The 14,283-nt window shown below is 38.9% G+C and overlaps 1 protein-coding gene across 4 annotated transcripts in view; it reads right to left on the minus strand.

Annotated features, from left to right (window-relative positions):
• The window catches only part of PARP11 (poly(ADP-ribose) polymerase family member 11), a 68,154-nt gene that overhangs the window by 28,301 nt on the left and 25,570 nt on the right, over positions 1 to 14,283 (minus strand). Inside the window, exon 2 of one of the 4 annotated variants that reach the window (XM_015061427.3) lies at positions 9,888 to 9,987. The exons of the other annotated variants lie outside the window; for them this stretch is intronic. Coding sequence (XP_014916913.2) covers positions 9,888 to 9,911 — 24 coding nt within the window. The 5' untranslated portion in view covers positions 9,912 to 9,987. The remainder of the gene's footprint in view (positions 1 to 9,887; positions 9,988 to 14,283) is intronic. 4 annotated transcript variants of the gene reach the window in all.

The following is a 14,283-nucleotide window of genomic DNA, read 5'->3' on the forward strand; positions in this document are numbered from 1 at the left end:
AATACACAACCCAACCTTATATCTAAAGGAGCTAGAAAAAGAACAACAAATGTAGCCTAAAGCCAGCAGAAAAAGGGACATAGTAAAGATTAGAATAGGAATAAATGATAGAGACACAAACAAAAAAACCCAAGAAGAACAGATCAATGAAACCAGGAGCTGTTTCTCTGAAAGAAGTAATAAAATTGATAAACTTCTAGGCAGACTTATCAAAAAGAAAAGAGAAAGGACCCAAATAAATATAATCACAAATGAGAGAGGAGAGATCACAACTAACACCACAGATATACAAACAATTAAAGGAGAATATTATGAAAAATTATATGCTAACAAACTGGGTAGAAGAAATGGACAAATTCCTAGAAACATATAAACTACCAAAATTGAAACAGGAAGAAATAGAATATTTGAAAAACTAATAACCAGTAAAGAAATTGAATCTGTAATAAAAAATCTCCCAACCAACAAGAGTCCAGAACCAGATGGCCTCCCAGGAGAATTCTACCAAACATTAAGTGATTAGTTAATACCTATTCTTCTCAAACTGTTCCAAAAAAGAGAAATGAAAGGAAAACTTCCAAACTCACTCTATGAGGCCAGCATTACATTGATTCCAAAACCAGACAAAGATCCCACTAGAAGAGAAAATTACTGGCCAATGTCCTTGATGAACATACATGCGAAAATTCTTAACAAAATACTAACAAATCGAATCCAACAGTACATTAAAAGAATCATTCACCAGGATCAAGTAACATTTATCCCTGGGCTGCAAGGAGGTTCAGTATTTGCAAATCAATCAACATGACACACCAAATTAATAAAGAAAGGCTAAGAACCATGTGATCCTGTCAATAGATGCAGAAATGCATTTGACAAAGTACAGCATCCATCCTTGATAAAAACCTTCAACAAAGTAGGGATAGAGGGAACGTACCTCAACATCATAAAGTCCATATATGAATGACCCATAGCTAATATCATCCTCACTGGGGCAAAACTGAGAGCTTTTTCTCTAAAATCAGAAACAAGATAGGGATGTCTGCTCTCACCATTGTTATTCAACATAGTACTGGAAGTCCTAGCCTCAGAAATCAGACAATAAAAAGAAACAAAATGTATCCAAATCAGCAAGGAAAAAGTTGAACTTTCACTATTTACAGATGACATAATACTCTATGTAGAAAACCTGAAAGACTCCAAAAAATTGCTAGAACTTGATATATGAAGTTGTATATGGTATCAGTAAAGTCTCAGGATACAACATCAAGGCACAGAAATCGGTTACATCTCTATACACCAATAATTAAGCAGCAGAAAGAGAAATCAAGGAATCGATCCCATTTACAATTGCACCAAAAACCATAAGATACCTAGAAATAAACCTAACCAAATTGGTAAAGAGACCTGTACTCTGAAAACTATAGAATGCTTATGAAAGACACCGAAGAGGACACAAAGAAATGAAAAACATTCCATTCTCATGGGTTGGAAGAACAAATATTGTTAAAATTTCTATACTACCCAAAGCAATCTACCCATTTAATGCAATACCTATCAAAATACCACCAGCATTTTTCACAGAGCTAAAACAAACAATCCTAAAATTTGTATGGAATCACAAAAGACCCCAAATAGCCAAAGCAATCCTGAAAAAGAAAAGTAAAGCTGGGGGCATCACAATTCTGGACTTCAAATTATCTTACAAAGTTATAGTGAGCAAAACAGTATGGTACTGGCACAAAAACAGACACATAGGACAATGGAACAGAATAGAAAACCCAGAAATGGGCCCCAACTATATGGTCAACTAATCTTCGACAAAGCAGGAAAGAATATCCAACGGAAAAAAGACAATCTTTTCAACAAATGGTGTGGGAAAACTGGACAGCTACATGCAGAAGAATTACACTGGACCACTTTCTTACACCATACACAAAAATAAATTCAAAATGGATGAAATACCTAAATGTGAGATAAGAAACCATCAAAATCCTAAAGGAGAACACAGGAAGCAATCTCTTTGACATTGGCTTTAGCAACTTCTTACTAGACACATCCCCTGAGGCAAGGGAAACAAAAGCAAACATGAACTATCAGGACTTCATCAAGATAAAAAGCTTCTGCACAGTGAAGGAAACAATCAATAAAATTAAAAGGCAACCTTCAGAACATTTGCAAATGACATATCTGATAAAGGGTTAGTTTCCAAAATCTATAAAGAAAAACAAACAATCCAGTTAAGAAATAGGCAGAAGACATGAACAGGTATTTTTCCAAATAAGACATCCAGTGGCTAACAGACATATGAAAGTATCATCAGACTCAATATCACTCATCATCAGGGAAATACAAATCAAAACTACGGTGAGCTACCACCTCACACTCCTCGGAATGGCTAAATTTAACAACACGGGAAACAATAGATGTTGGTGAGGATGTGGAGAAAGGGGACCCCTCTTGCACTGCTGGTGGGAATGCAAACTGGTGTAGCCACCCTGGAAAACAGTATGGAGGTTCCTCAAAAAGTTAAAAATAGAACTATCCTATGACCCAGCAATTGCACTACTAGGTATTTGCCCAAAGGATACTAATTTGAAGGGACAGACACACGCACCCCAATGTTTACAGCAGCATTTTCAATAATCGCCAAATTAATGGAAAGAGCCAAATGTCCATCGACTGATGAATGAGAAGATGTGATGTGCATATAAATAAACAAACAAACATACATAGATACACACACACAATGGAATATTACTCAGTAATAAAAAAAAATGAAATCTTGCAATTTACAGTAACATGGATAGAGCCAGGGTGTATTATGCTAGGCAAAATAAGTCAGTCAGAGAAAGACAAATACCATACGATTTCACTTATATATGGAATTTAAGAAACAAAACAGATGATGATAGGGGAAAAAAAGAGAGAGAGAGAGGCAAACCATAAAACAGACCCTTAACAACAGAGAAACAAACTGAGGGAAGGTGAGCGGTGGATGGGTTAAATGGGTGATGGGTATTAAGGAGGGCATTTGTTGTGATAAGCCCTGGGTGTAAGTGATTAATCACTGAATTCTACTCCTAAAACTAATATTACACTATATGTTAACTAACTGGAATTTAAATAAAAACTTGAGGGACGCCTGTTTCATTCTTAGGTTAAGCACCTGACTCTTGGTTTCTGCTCAGGTGACGATCTCACAGATTCATGAGTTTGAGCCCCATGTCCGGCTCTGCCCTAGCAGTAGGGAGCCTACTTGGGATTCTCTGCCTCTCCCTCTCTCTCTGCCCCTCCCCCACTCACGCTGCCTCTGTCTCTCTCAAAAAAATAGACCTAAAAACAAAACAAAACAAAACCTTGAAACTAAAAAAAAAAAAACAAAAACAAAAACAAAAAAACAAAGTAAAAAACAGAATCATAGAGTTAGCAGTACAAAGGAGATTAAAGAAACACCCAAGACCTCCTGAGCATCAGTTCTTCCCTAAACTGCCAACGTGGATGGCTTCATTTTCATATATGGACAGTTGCTCCTTCTCTCCTCTATTGTGAAAGCTTAATTTGGTTGCTTTACTTCTCAGACATTATGGCTTTTTCCCAAGAGTTAGTTCATAAGACTAAGTCTTATAGTTTTCTACAATAAGTTACTCCTCCAAAGGAAGGGCTATTCTGTATAACGAGGCTCAAAGAGTAAGCCAAGTTTAAATTAATAACTTCACAATACATTAACCATAGTAATAATGGACCTATATTAGAACACATTAATAGGCAATACGAGGAATGTGAGCAAGCTGTCTGTCGTGGAGTAGGCAATTAATAAATGCTAGCTGAACAAATTAGTTCAGCTACCATGCCAATGTTCAGTTTTTAATTGGCAGGATTGATGCTTCTGGCACACCAGGCTATGAAGAAAAGAAGCTAGTATAAACCGGAAAAGCATTTTATAAATTTTCAAGTGCAGTGGGTATGCTGGTCGAATCTGTCTATAATGCTATCTATCCAAAGAGACTATATGGAACCTGGGAATAGTCAATCTGGGTCATCAAATAGAAAGGCTGTGTGGAAAAGTAATTTAACATCAAAATCCCAGTCTATAGGAGAAAAATAATGCCATCTTCCAGACCAGTTAAAAGATTTCTGATAAGTTTATTACAGTGAATAAAATATTACAGTGAACAAAATGCTAACAAAATATTAGTATAAACACAGTATCTTCAGAAAAATCATATTTGGTAATGAAAACTTTCTTGTCTCTGAGACAAGAAATCTTCTTGTCTAAGAAGAAGATCCAAAGATCCAAAGCCTGCTATTAAAAGCTTAAAAACAAGGTGGAGCTTTTGGAATGACACAGTAAGGAGTTCAGTGGGCCTTCCCAGCAAAATTGCATTTTAGTTGGTGAGCATCATTTTAAAAACCAAAGCAAACAAACAAAAACATGTAAAGTCTCTAAGGGCATATAGCAAATGGAGAAACATTTATTCAGAAAAAATCTACTAAATCTCAGAACAGGTGAGAGTGTGGCATTTGAGCCAAGATCTGTTCCATTACCCCATTCCTCCAGCACTCTGTTACAGAAGCTCTACCTCAGGTCTGTGCAGAGAAGAAGACAGGGGTTCCCTTTCCCTCCATATCCTAGTCCTGGGCTAGTTTCATCCTGGAAGGGGCAGGCTGTTGGTGTTTCTCATCCCCTTCAGCCTAGAGGTTCTGGGCAGGCCATAGATGGGATGGACCTCCTGGTTCCTCCACCCAGTCCTAGCTCATGTGGTGGAAACTCTACTCCAGGCCCAGTAGATTAGAGATACTGAGCCCTGATTGCTACCACCCTAGTTTACTCATAAGGTGGAAGTTCCATGTCAGAAGGAGTAAGTCAAGAAGACCCGGGGCTACCAACACCCCTTCCACCCAAAGACCAGGTATCAATCACTATGGGAAAAGCCACTCCCACCCCAAGCCACAGGTATAGTGGCAACAGGGTTCTACTGAGGGGGAAAGGCACACTGTAGGGACAAAGAGCTCCATGTCTCTGAGGGGACTGACTTTATTTGGAACAGAAAATAGAGAACCTCATGCCAAAGAGCGTTATTGAAAATAATGGAAATATCCAGGAAAAGCAATGAAGAGGCCCAAAGCTCCGACACAAGCCAAATGGTAGAGCATACGGAAGTTTAATATAGAGAAACAGGGATAACCAAGGAAAGCCCTCCTGGGATTACAGTTAACCATGAGAGTCAGGAAGGCTGTGTACAAGCACCAGGCTGTACCTACCCAGGAATGATCAGAGCAGGTCATGGGACAGACTTGAAAACATTTCCTAAGCTGCATATGGAGGGATCAACACAGAGTGGAAACCTCCACTGGCACAAGAGGCTTAAACACAACCTCTGACCAAACATCGAACAACTGTCCTTTTTCCACTTAATCCTTTTATTAAAAAACAATAAATCAGTATCTATGTTGGTGGGTCTATTTCTGGATTCTGATCTATTCTAATAATCATTTTCTCTATCTTAGTATTCTGCTAATACTACAGTTTTGATGACTGCAGTTTCACAATGAATCTTTAAATCAGGTAGTGTTAGTGTTCCAAATTTGTTCTTTTTCAGAATTGCTTAGCTCTACTAGGTCCTTTCAATTTTGATTGGGATGGTGTAGTATGTGACCCACTTGGAGATAACTGCCATCTTAATAATGTTGAGAATTTCAACCCATGAATGAGGCACATCTCTTTCTTTCTTTCTTTATTTTTTAACATTTATGTATTTATTTTGAAAGAGAGAGCGTGAACAGGGGAGAGGCAGAGAGAGAGCAAGAGAACTCTGCAGGCTCTGCACTGTCAGCACAGAGCCCAAGGCGGGGCTCAATCTGACAAACTGTAAGATCCTGACCTGAGCTGAAATCAAGAGTCTGATATTTAACAGACTGGGCCACCTGGGCACCCTGAGGCATATCTATTGACTTGTTTTAGGTCTTCTTTACCTTTTTTTCAGTAATGTTTTACAGTTCTCAGTGTATAGGGTTTGCACATCATTTATGCAAGCTTCATGCTTAAGTATTCCACATTTTTTGTTATTGTAAATGGAATTGCATTTAAAATTTCAATACTGGTTGAATGTTGCTTATATATAGAGGTACATTATTTTTTGTACATGGATCCTGTACTCAGCATCCTTACTAAACCTTCTTATTACTTCTAGGTTTTTGGACATTCCATCAGATCTTCTATACAGGCATTTCTAGAGATAGAGAGATACAGATTGCCTTACTTTGTTTTAGCATATAGATGACTGCTATTTCTCATGCCTTCTTTTTCTGGCCTTATTGCAGTGATTATAACCTCCAGTGCATATTCAATGATGAATAAAGAATGGGCATCATTTGTTCCTGATCTAAGTGAGAAAGTATTCAGTCTTTCACTCTTAAGTTTGATATTAGACACAGGTTTTTGTAGATGCCCCTTATGTCAGGGGTTCCCACAATCACCCTCAGGCTCACAGGAGAAGGACTCACAGGACTCAGAAGTTGTTCTATTCATGGTTACAGTTTATTACAGTAAAAGTATACAGAGTCAAATAAGCAAAAGGGAAAAGTGCATGAAGTCCAGAGGAAAATGTATAAGCTTCCAAGTGTCCCCTCCCAATAGAGTCACATAGGACACACTTAATTCTCCCAGCAACCATATGTGAAAACAAGTACAAAGGGTTGCCAACCAGGGATGTTCACCTGAGCCTACATGTCCAGGGTTTTTACTAGGAGTTAGTCACGTAAGCATTTAGCACCCTATGTGACTGACCTCAGCTACGGACATTTCAGACCTCCAGAGAGAAAGCAAATGTTCACCATAAATCACACTGCCAGTATAAACTATCTACATAAATTGGGATAGCATGGCTCAAGATCTCAGGCATGCAAATATACTCATCAGACAAACTATTTTAAGAGCCCAGGCCTTTCTTGAGAATGTACACAGTTTGAGCACCCCAGGCCTGTTGAGTTAGCCCTTTTCTGCCCATCCGTTATCAGGTTGAGCAAGTTCTCTTCTACTCCTGGGTTAGAGTTTTTATCAGGGATACTGGATTTTGCCAAATGCTTTTTCTGAATACACTGAAATGATCATATGGGTTTTTTTTATTTTAGTTTGTTTATATGGTGAGTTACATTGATTGCTGTTCAAATATTAAACCAACCTTCCATTTTGAGGATAAATACCATTTTGTAATTATGCATCAACCTTCTTATCTGTTAGACTCAATTTGCTAAAATTTTTCTTAAAATTTTTGTATCCGTGTTCATTAGCTGCTTATAATGTCTTTGGTTTTGGTATCAGGGTAATGCCAGCTTCATAGAATGAGTTGTGAGGTATAACCTTCTCTTCAATTTTCTGAAAGCTTGTGCAGAATTAGTACTGTTTCTTCCTTAAATATTTGTTAGAATTTACCAGAGAAACCATCTGGGCTTGGAGTTTTCTTTGTGGGTAGGCCTTTTCCATAAATTTGAACTCTTGAATAGATTTTAGGTTATTCATGTTATTTCTTCTTCAGTGAGCTCTGGTAGTTTGTGTCTTTAACATTAAATTGTTCATAACATTCCCTCACTACCCTTTAATGTTTGTAGAATATGTAGTGATGTCACCTCTCTTAATATTGATAATTTGTATTCTTTTTCTCCTGATCTGTCTGGCTAGAAGTTTATCAATTTTATTGATGCTCCTCAAAAAAAAAAAAAAAAAAACAAAACAAAAACAACAACAACAAAAAAACCAGCTTCTGCATTCATTGATTTTTCTGTTTTCATTTCAGTGATTTCCACTCTAAATTTTATTTCCTTGCTCCAGCTTGAGTTTAATTTGCTCTTCTTTTTCTAGTTTCTTAAGGAGGAAGCTATGGTCATGGATTTGTGACATTTCTTTTCCAATATAGGCATCAATTTAGCTATAAATTTCCCTTTCAGTACTGTTATAGCAGCTTATCACAAGTTTGATCTGTTACCTTCATACTTTCTACCTCTTTGACCGATAGGTTAAAGTGCTATTTACTTACCAGACGCTTGTGGGTTTTACAGATCTTTCTTTTACTGAATTCTAATTTAATTCCATTTTGATCAGATAGCATACTTTATATGACTTGAATTCTTTTAAATGTACTGAGACTTATTTTACAGCCCAGAATGTGGTCTATCTTGTGAAATGTTCCCTGTATAGTTGAAAAAAAAAAAAAGTGTATTCAGCTATTGTTGAGTATAATGGTCTATAAATGTGAATTAGGTCAAGTTGGTTGACTGACGGTATTGTTCAAGTCTTCTATACCTTTGCTCATTTTTATCTACTTATTCTGGCAATTATTGAGAGAGGAGTAGTAAAGTCTCCAACGATAATGGGATTTGTCTGTTTCTCCCTACAGTTCTATTAGTTTTGCTTCAGGTATTTTGGAGCTCTATTATCAGGTATATAAATGTTTAGGGTTGTTACTGATTAACTGACCTCTGTATCATAGGAAATGACGTTCTTTACTCTAATATCATCGTCTTTGAAACCCACTTTAATATACTACTCAAGCTTTCTCTTGACTGCTGTCAGCATCACAGATCTCTCTCCATTCAGTTTTATCCTACTTGCATCTTTATATTCAAAGTGTGTTTCTTGTAGACAGCTTAGAGTTGGGTCTTACTTTTTACTCTGATCTGACAATCTGTCCTCTAATTGAAGCGTTTACAGCATTTACTATGGTATGATTATTGATATTAGGTTTATCATCTCGCCATTTGCTTTTTACTTTTTCCTTTTGTTTTTGTTCCCTTTTCATCTTTTTCTATCTTCTTTTGGATTCAGTACACTTTTAGGATTCCATTTTATCTCCACTGGTGGATTAACTAGAACTCTTTGCTATACACACCTTTTCATTTCCTCCCTTTCCATTCACTGTAAAATCCACTCTAATTTAGTTTCTCTAGCTTCTGGCCCAATACCTCCTGCCACCATCACAAACAAGCAAACAAATGTACTGGACTTGTGAGGATTTCCAATCCTAGCTTCATGTTGCTAAACCCTAGGCTCTTTTATCAGTCCTCATCTTACTTGACCTCTCTGTAACATTCCACAGCTTACCCTCTGTCCTGAATTACTCTTTTCTTGATTTCCATGAAATCATACTTTCTAGATTGTCTTACATTTTTCGCCACAAAATCTATCGCCTGCAACTTTTAGGTTCTGTGGGCTCACTCAGTCCTAGCCCCTTTTCTTGTCTTTCTCAGCAACTTCAAAACATGGTCAGTCCTCAAGAATCATGAAGTAGTTCACAGGCATTTTCAGAGGAAAAATTAAAGAAATTTGCTCATATACATTTTGTAAAGTTGAAATACATGAGTAATAGTGATTTTCATGGATTTCTTTAAAGTTACCAACTTGCTATGTCAGTATGTTTAGTCTCTGCTGATCAGTGCGCATCTGCTAGTGTTCAGCAAATATGGTGGTGTAGAACCAAGTGAACTTTCACCTCATCTTCAAAGAAAGCCTCAAATCAATTTACTTTGTTGACAGGGTAGAGAAGAGACCAAAACTAGAGGCATTCCTCAGCTAAAACAGTAAGGTCTTAATATTCCTAAGAAGCTGTTAGCCCAAATTTAATGCCCAATTTAATTGTGGGGGAAAAAAAAAAAAAACAGCTATTGACAAAATTTCTTTATTATAGGACTCTGCTGGAAGTCACATAATATCAATGGCACATGATATGAGAGAGCAATTATTATCACATGAGTGTTTCAGCATATATTTTGTTTTAAAACTGAACAAACTACTTGGGGAAAAACACAAATCGGTCCGTGTAGTATATGTACGCTGTAATGAGGTAGAAGTACTCAATAACTTTTTGTTCTGCTTATCAGTGAAAACTCACGGCACAAGGGAAGACAGTTTTCATTTAGACGATGATGCTTTTGTGAGCCGTGACGTGGGCTGGAAAAGGTGCACCCCGCTCAAAACCGACAGAGCATGAGCTATACAAACAACAAGAAAAGGTGTTGCTGCATTACTAAAAGGCGTTTTAGACACATGGAACAATTAGAAGTCAACAATATGCCTCCTGATTGTAACTGAGTGTTGAAGGAAATAATGAAAATTGAGTGTCAGCAAATCTTTACAACTCAGTATGTGCTCTTGGCTGTGTGGAAAGAAATGGCAGTGTTTGCAAAATTACCCTTCCTACTCGAGTGTAAAGGGTGTCAAGGAAAAAAGTGCTGACAAGAGTTTCCACAGGGAGAGACGAGATAAAAATATTTCTTTGTGATGCTGATAATACTAATAGCCATTCCTGATTTCCAGAGGGCTGCTTAGCTAAAATACACCCAGCAGCTTAACTAACCTGAACCATTACTTCAAGGCCAAAATATCTCAGTTTTTAATAAGGAGAATAAGATACCAGATTTGCTGGTCACGAAACTATGCTGCAAATGGTTGAATTGCTAAGGTGTGACTCCTTCCCAGAATTGGATGGCTTTCTTCACTCAGCAAAGTGAGAATGATTTTATGCTTGTGGATATATAAGGAACACATCCAAATGTTACAACAAAACACCAACAGATACTTTCCAGAGACTGAAGTACTCAAAGAATGACTAAGAATCCATTTGCTCCTATCTTCCAAACATTTAGGCTGGTTGAAACATTCACCCCTACAGTTACTTAATCTTTTAAGTGTGTCAATTTGGCAACTGATGGAGCATTAGGAATAGTCTTCAGGGAAAAATCTCATACTTTCTCAGTCTGTGTTTGGTCTTGGCATCCCAAAACATCTGACAGAGCCAGCAAGTACCAGTTGCAAATCTTGACAATCTTTAACTATAGCATGGAGTCTCCTAATTTAGTAGAAATACAGGGGGGACAATTCAGAGTGTCTGGATCTAACCTACATCTCAAGCTATCTGTCAACAAGACAGATATATACTTTGTAAGAGGCTGCAAAAATATCATCCTTTTTTTTTTTTAATTTTTTTTTTTCAACGTTTTTATTTTTTATTTTTGGGACAGAGAGAGACAGAGCATGAACGGGGGAGGGGCAGAGAGAGAGGGAGACACAGAATTGGAAACAGGCTCCAGGCTCTGAGCCATCAGCCCAGAGCCTGACGCGGGGCTGGAACTCACGGACCGCAAGATCGTGACCTGGCTGAAGTCGGACGCTTAACCGACTGCGCCACCCAGGCGCCCCAATATCATCCTTTTCAATACTGAAAACAATTTTTTAAATACTACTTTCTTGTTTAAAATTGGTGATCTGCATGGGTGTTCAAAGTTTGAGAAACATTGTCCTAGGAGCCTCACTTACTCTCATGACTTTAAAAGCCATCCACATAGATTAAGTCCAAAATGCCATTTCTAGCTCAGTCTTCTCCTCAGTTCCGGACCCAACTACCCAATAGCCAATAGCCTCTTTGACTTTCCTGCTTAAGTGCTTCACAGGCACATTAAACCTAGAACAGGCCCAAAACCAAACTCTTGATCTCCACCACAACTTCCACTTTCCCAGTCTCCCCATCTCAGTGAAAAGTATCTCGTTCCTCCCAGCTGCCCATGCCAGAAATCTGTCACTCCTCATCCAAAGCGCAGCATGAACTGATCCACTTCTGTCTCTCTCTGTCCACTACCATCGATTTAGTCCAGATCACCTTCAACTTCACCCTGGACTACACTATAGATCCCCAAGTGGTCTTCCAACAGCCTTTCTGATGCCCCTCTGGATTAATTTTCGATTGTTGAGGGAACAAATTACCATAAACTCAGTGGCTTAAAACAACACAAAGTTATTACCTCACACCTATGTTGAAGTCTGACATGGAACTCACTAGGCTAAAATCACCGTGGGCCTGATTCCCTTCTGGAGGCTGTAGGGAAAGCATCTGTTTCCTTGGCGTTTCCTGCTTTTAAAAGCTACCCACATTCCTTGCCTTGTGTCTCCCTTACTTCATCTCCAAAGCCAACAATGTTGACTGTTCTTCCATAGTAACATCTCTCTCTGGCTTTTTTGTCTCCTTCTTCTGCTTTTAAGGATGCTTGTGATTGCACTGGGTCCACCTAGATAATCCAAATAACCAATCTCCCAATCATAAGGTCAGCTGATTAGCAATCTTAATTCCCCTTTGCTATGCAATCTAACATACTCACAACTTCTAGGAATTAGGATGTAGGTATGTTGGGAGGTCATTGTTCTGCCTAACACCCTCCCTAATACATAACTCATGTTCCCCACAGCAGTCAGAATGGTCTTTTTTAAAACACAAATATGATAATGCCACTTCCTATATAAAATCCTTCAATGGCTTTGCACTCCTCTAAGGACAAAATTCAAAATTCTAAACATGCCTGGCTAGTTCCTGCCTACCTACTGGCCTCATCTCCTGGTTCACTGGGTTCCTGCCACACATGGCTTCTCTCTGCCTGAGGCACCAAGTTCCTTTCTGTCTCAGGGTCTCTGCTCACACTATTTCTGTTGTCTAAATAGCCCTCCTGGCCTCCCATCCAACCTTCACCTGGCTGACTCTTGCTCAATCCTTCAGATTGCTGTAAAAGTGACTTTCACAGAGTGGACTTACCCGGTCTCTCAATCTAATATTAGCTCCCTCTATGATACATTGTCATTGTTGTTGTTGTTGTTTTAAGTTTATTTATTTTTAAGAGAGAGAGAGAGAGAGAGAATGAGTCGGGGAGGGACATGAGAGAGAGGGAGACACAGAATCCCAAGCAGATTCTGCACTGTCTGCACAAAGCCCATCTCTAGGCTTGATCTCAGGAACCATGAGATCACAATCAGAGCCAATATCAAGAGCTGGACACTTAACTGACTGAGCCACCCAGGCACCCTCACTGTTCTTTTTCTCTCAAAGCTTTTACTGCAGTTGCAGTTAAATGTTACTTGTGTGATTAATTATTGGCTTAATGCCTCCCTTCACTACACTGCAAGCCTATGAGGGCTGGGGCCTAGTCTGTTTTGTTCACCACTGTAAGTGCAGAGGCATAGAACTGACTGACTTATATTAAGTACTCAATAAATAGATGAGTGCTATCAGATACTATTTCAAAAACAGACCTAACTCTTAGGGGGTGAGTTGCATCAACCAAAGGCCTCAACATTCTGCTTGAGAATTTTAGAACAGGTGGGTCATACTCAGCATTTCCCCTCACCCCATCCTTCAAACCTGTTGCAAATGTCTGCCTGTAGCCTGTATACCAAACTCTGAGACGCCAAAAAACATTCGACTCATTTCCTCGGCCATGTGCTGCATGTGCCGTGCCAATCCTGAGGAGGCTGTATCATTTCCCTACTCGTGCTCAGGTGCTGCACCACTAGAAACAAGTTCTAAACACATGAGAGTCTGTGTCACAAAAAGTTCATGATTTTCTGCAACTCAGGAACCTTTCCTTATCTCAACTCCCTGTGACTTTCCTCACAGGTCCTTTTCTTTTCTTACTTTCTTTTTTTTTAATTTGCACTGTTTATTTATTTTTGAGAGAGACAGACCATGAGCGGGGGAGGTGCAGAGAGAGAGGGAGACACAGAATCTGAGGCAGGCTCCAGGCTGTGAGCTGTCAGCATAGAGTCCAATGCGGGACTCGAACTCATGAACTGTGAGATCATGACTTGAGCTGAAGTCAGCTGCTTAACCGATGAGTCACCCAGACACCACTCTTCTTTTTTTTCTTTTCTTTTTAAAATTTATTTATTTTTGCAAGAGAGAGAGAGAGAAAGCAGAGAGAGGCAAAGAGGGGAACAGAGCATCCAAAGCAGGCTCTGTGGTGACAGCAGACAGCCCAATGCAGGGCTTGAACCCACAAACTGTGAGATCATGACCTGAGACAAAGTCAGAAACTTAACTGAGCCACCCAGTCGCCTCACACAGGTCCTTTTCTACCCACTTGAAATCCCATATGTTAAGTCCGACTGGCAAGAGTATGTGTTCTGGAGCCAGAAAGTCCTAAATTTAAAACCTGTTTCCGTCCTTATTCCAAAAGTTCACCAAACTTTGAGACTTAGTATCGTCACTAAAAAAGTGAGGATAATGATTTAATTCCTACCTCGCACGGGTATTAGATAAACTCAGTGTGCATATACTTTGCTTACCACCGCCTCAGCCACCAAACACTGGCACGTCACACTACTCTCTAAGCTTAACTCAATCCACTACTAGGACGATTACAAAGAATGCCAACATACAGATTATCAGTATATGAACCCATGACTGTCTGTTGATCTAGGAACACATCTTCATAGACACTATGTTCACTATAGAACTTCCATTTCCA

This window comes from Acinonyx jubatus, chromosome B4 (genome assembly GCF_027475565.1).
Source record: "Acinonyx jubatus isolate Ajub_Pintada_27869175 chromosome B4, VMU_Ajub_asm_v1.0, whole genome shotgun sequence".
In the NCBI taxonomy this organism is placed as follows: domain Eukaryota; kingdom Metazoa; phylum Chordata; class Mammalia; order Carnivora; family Felidae; genus Acinonyx; species Acinonyx jubatus.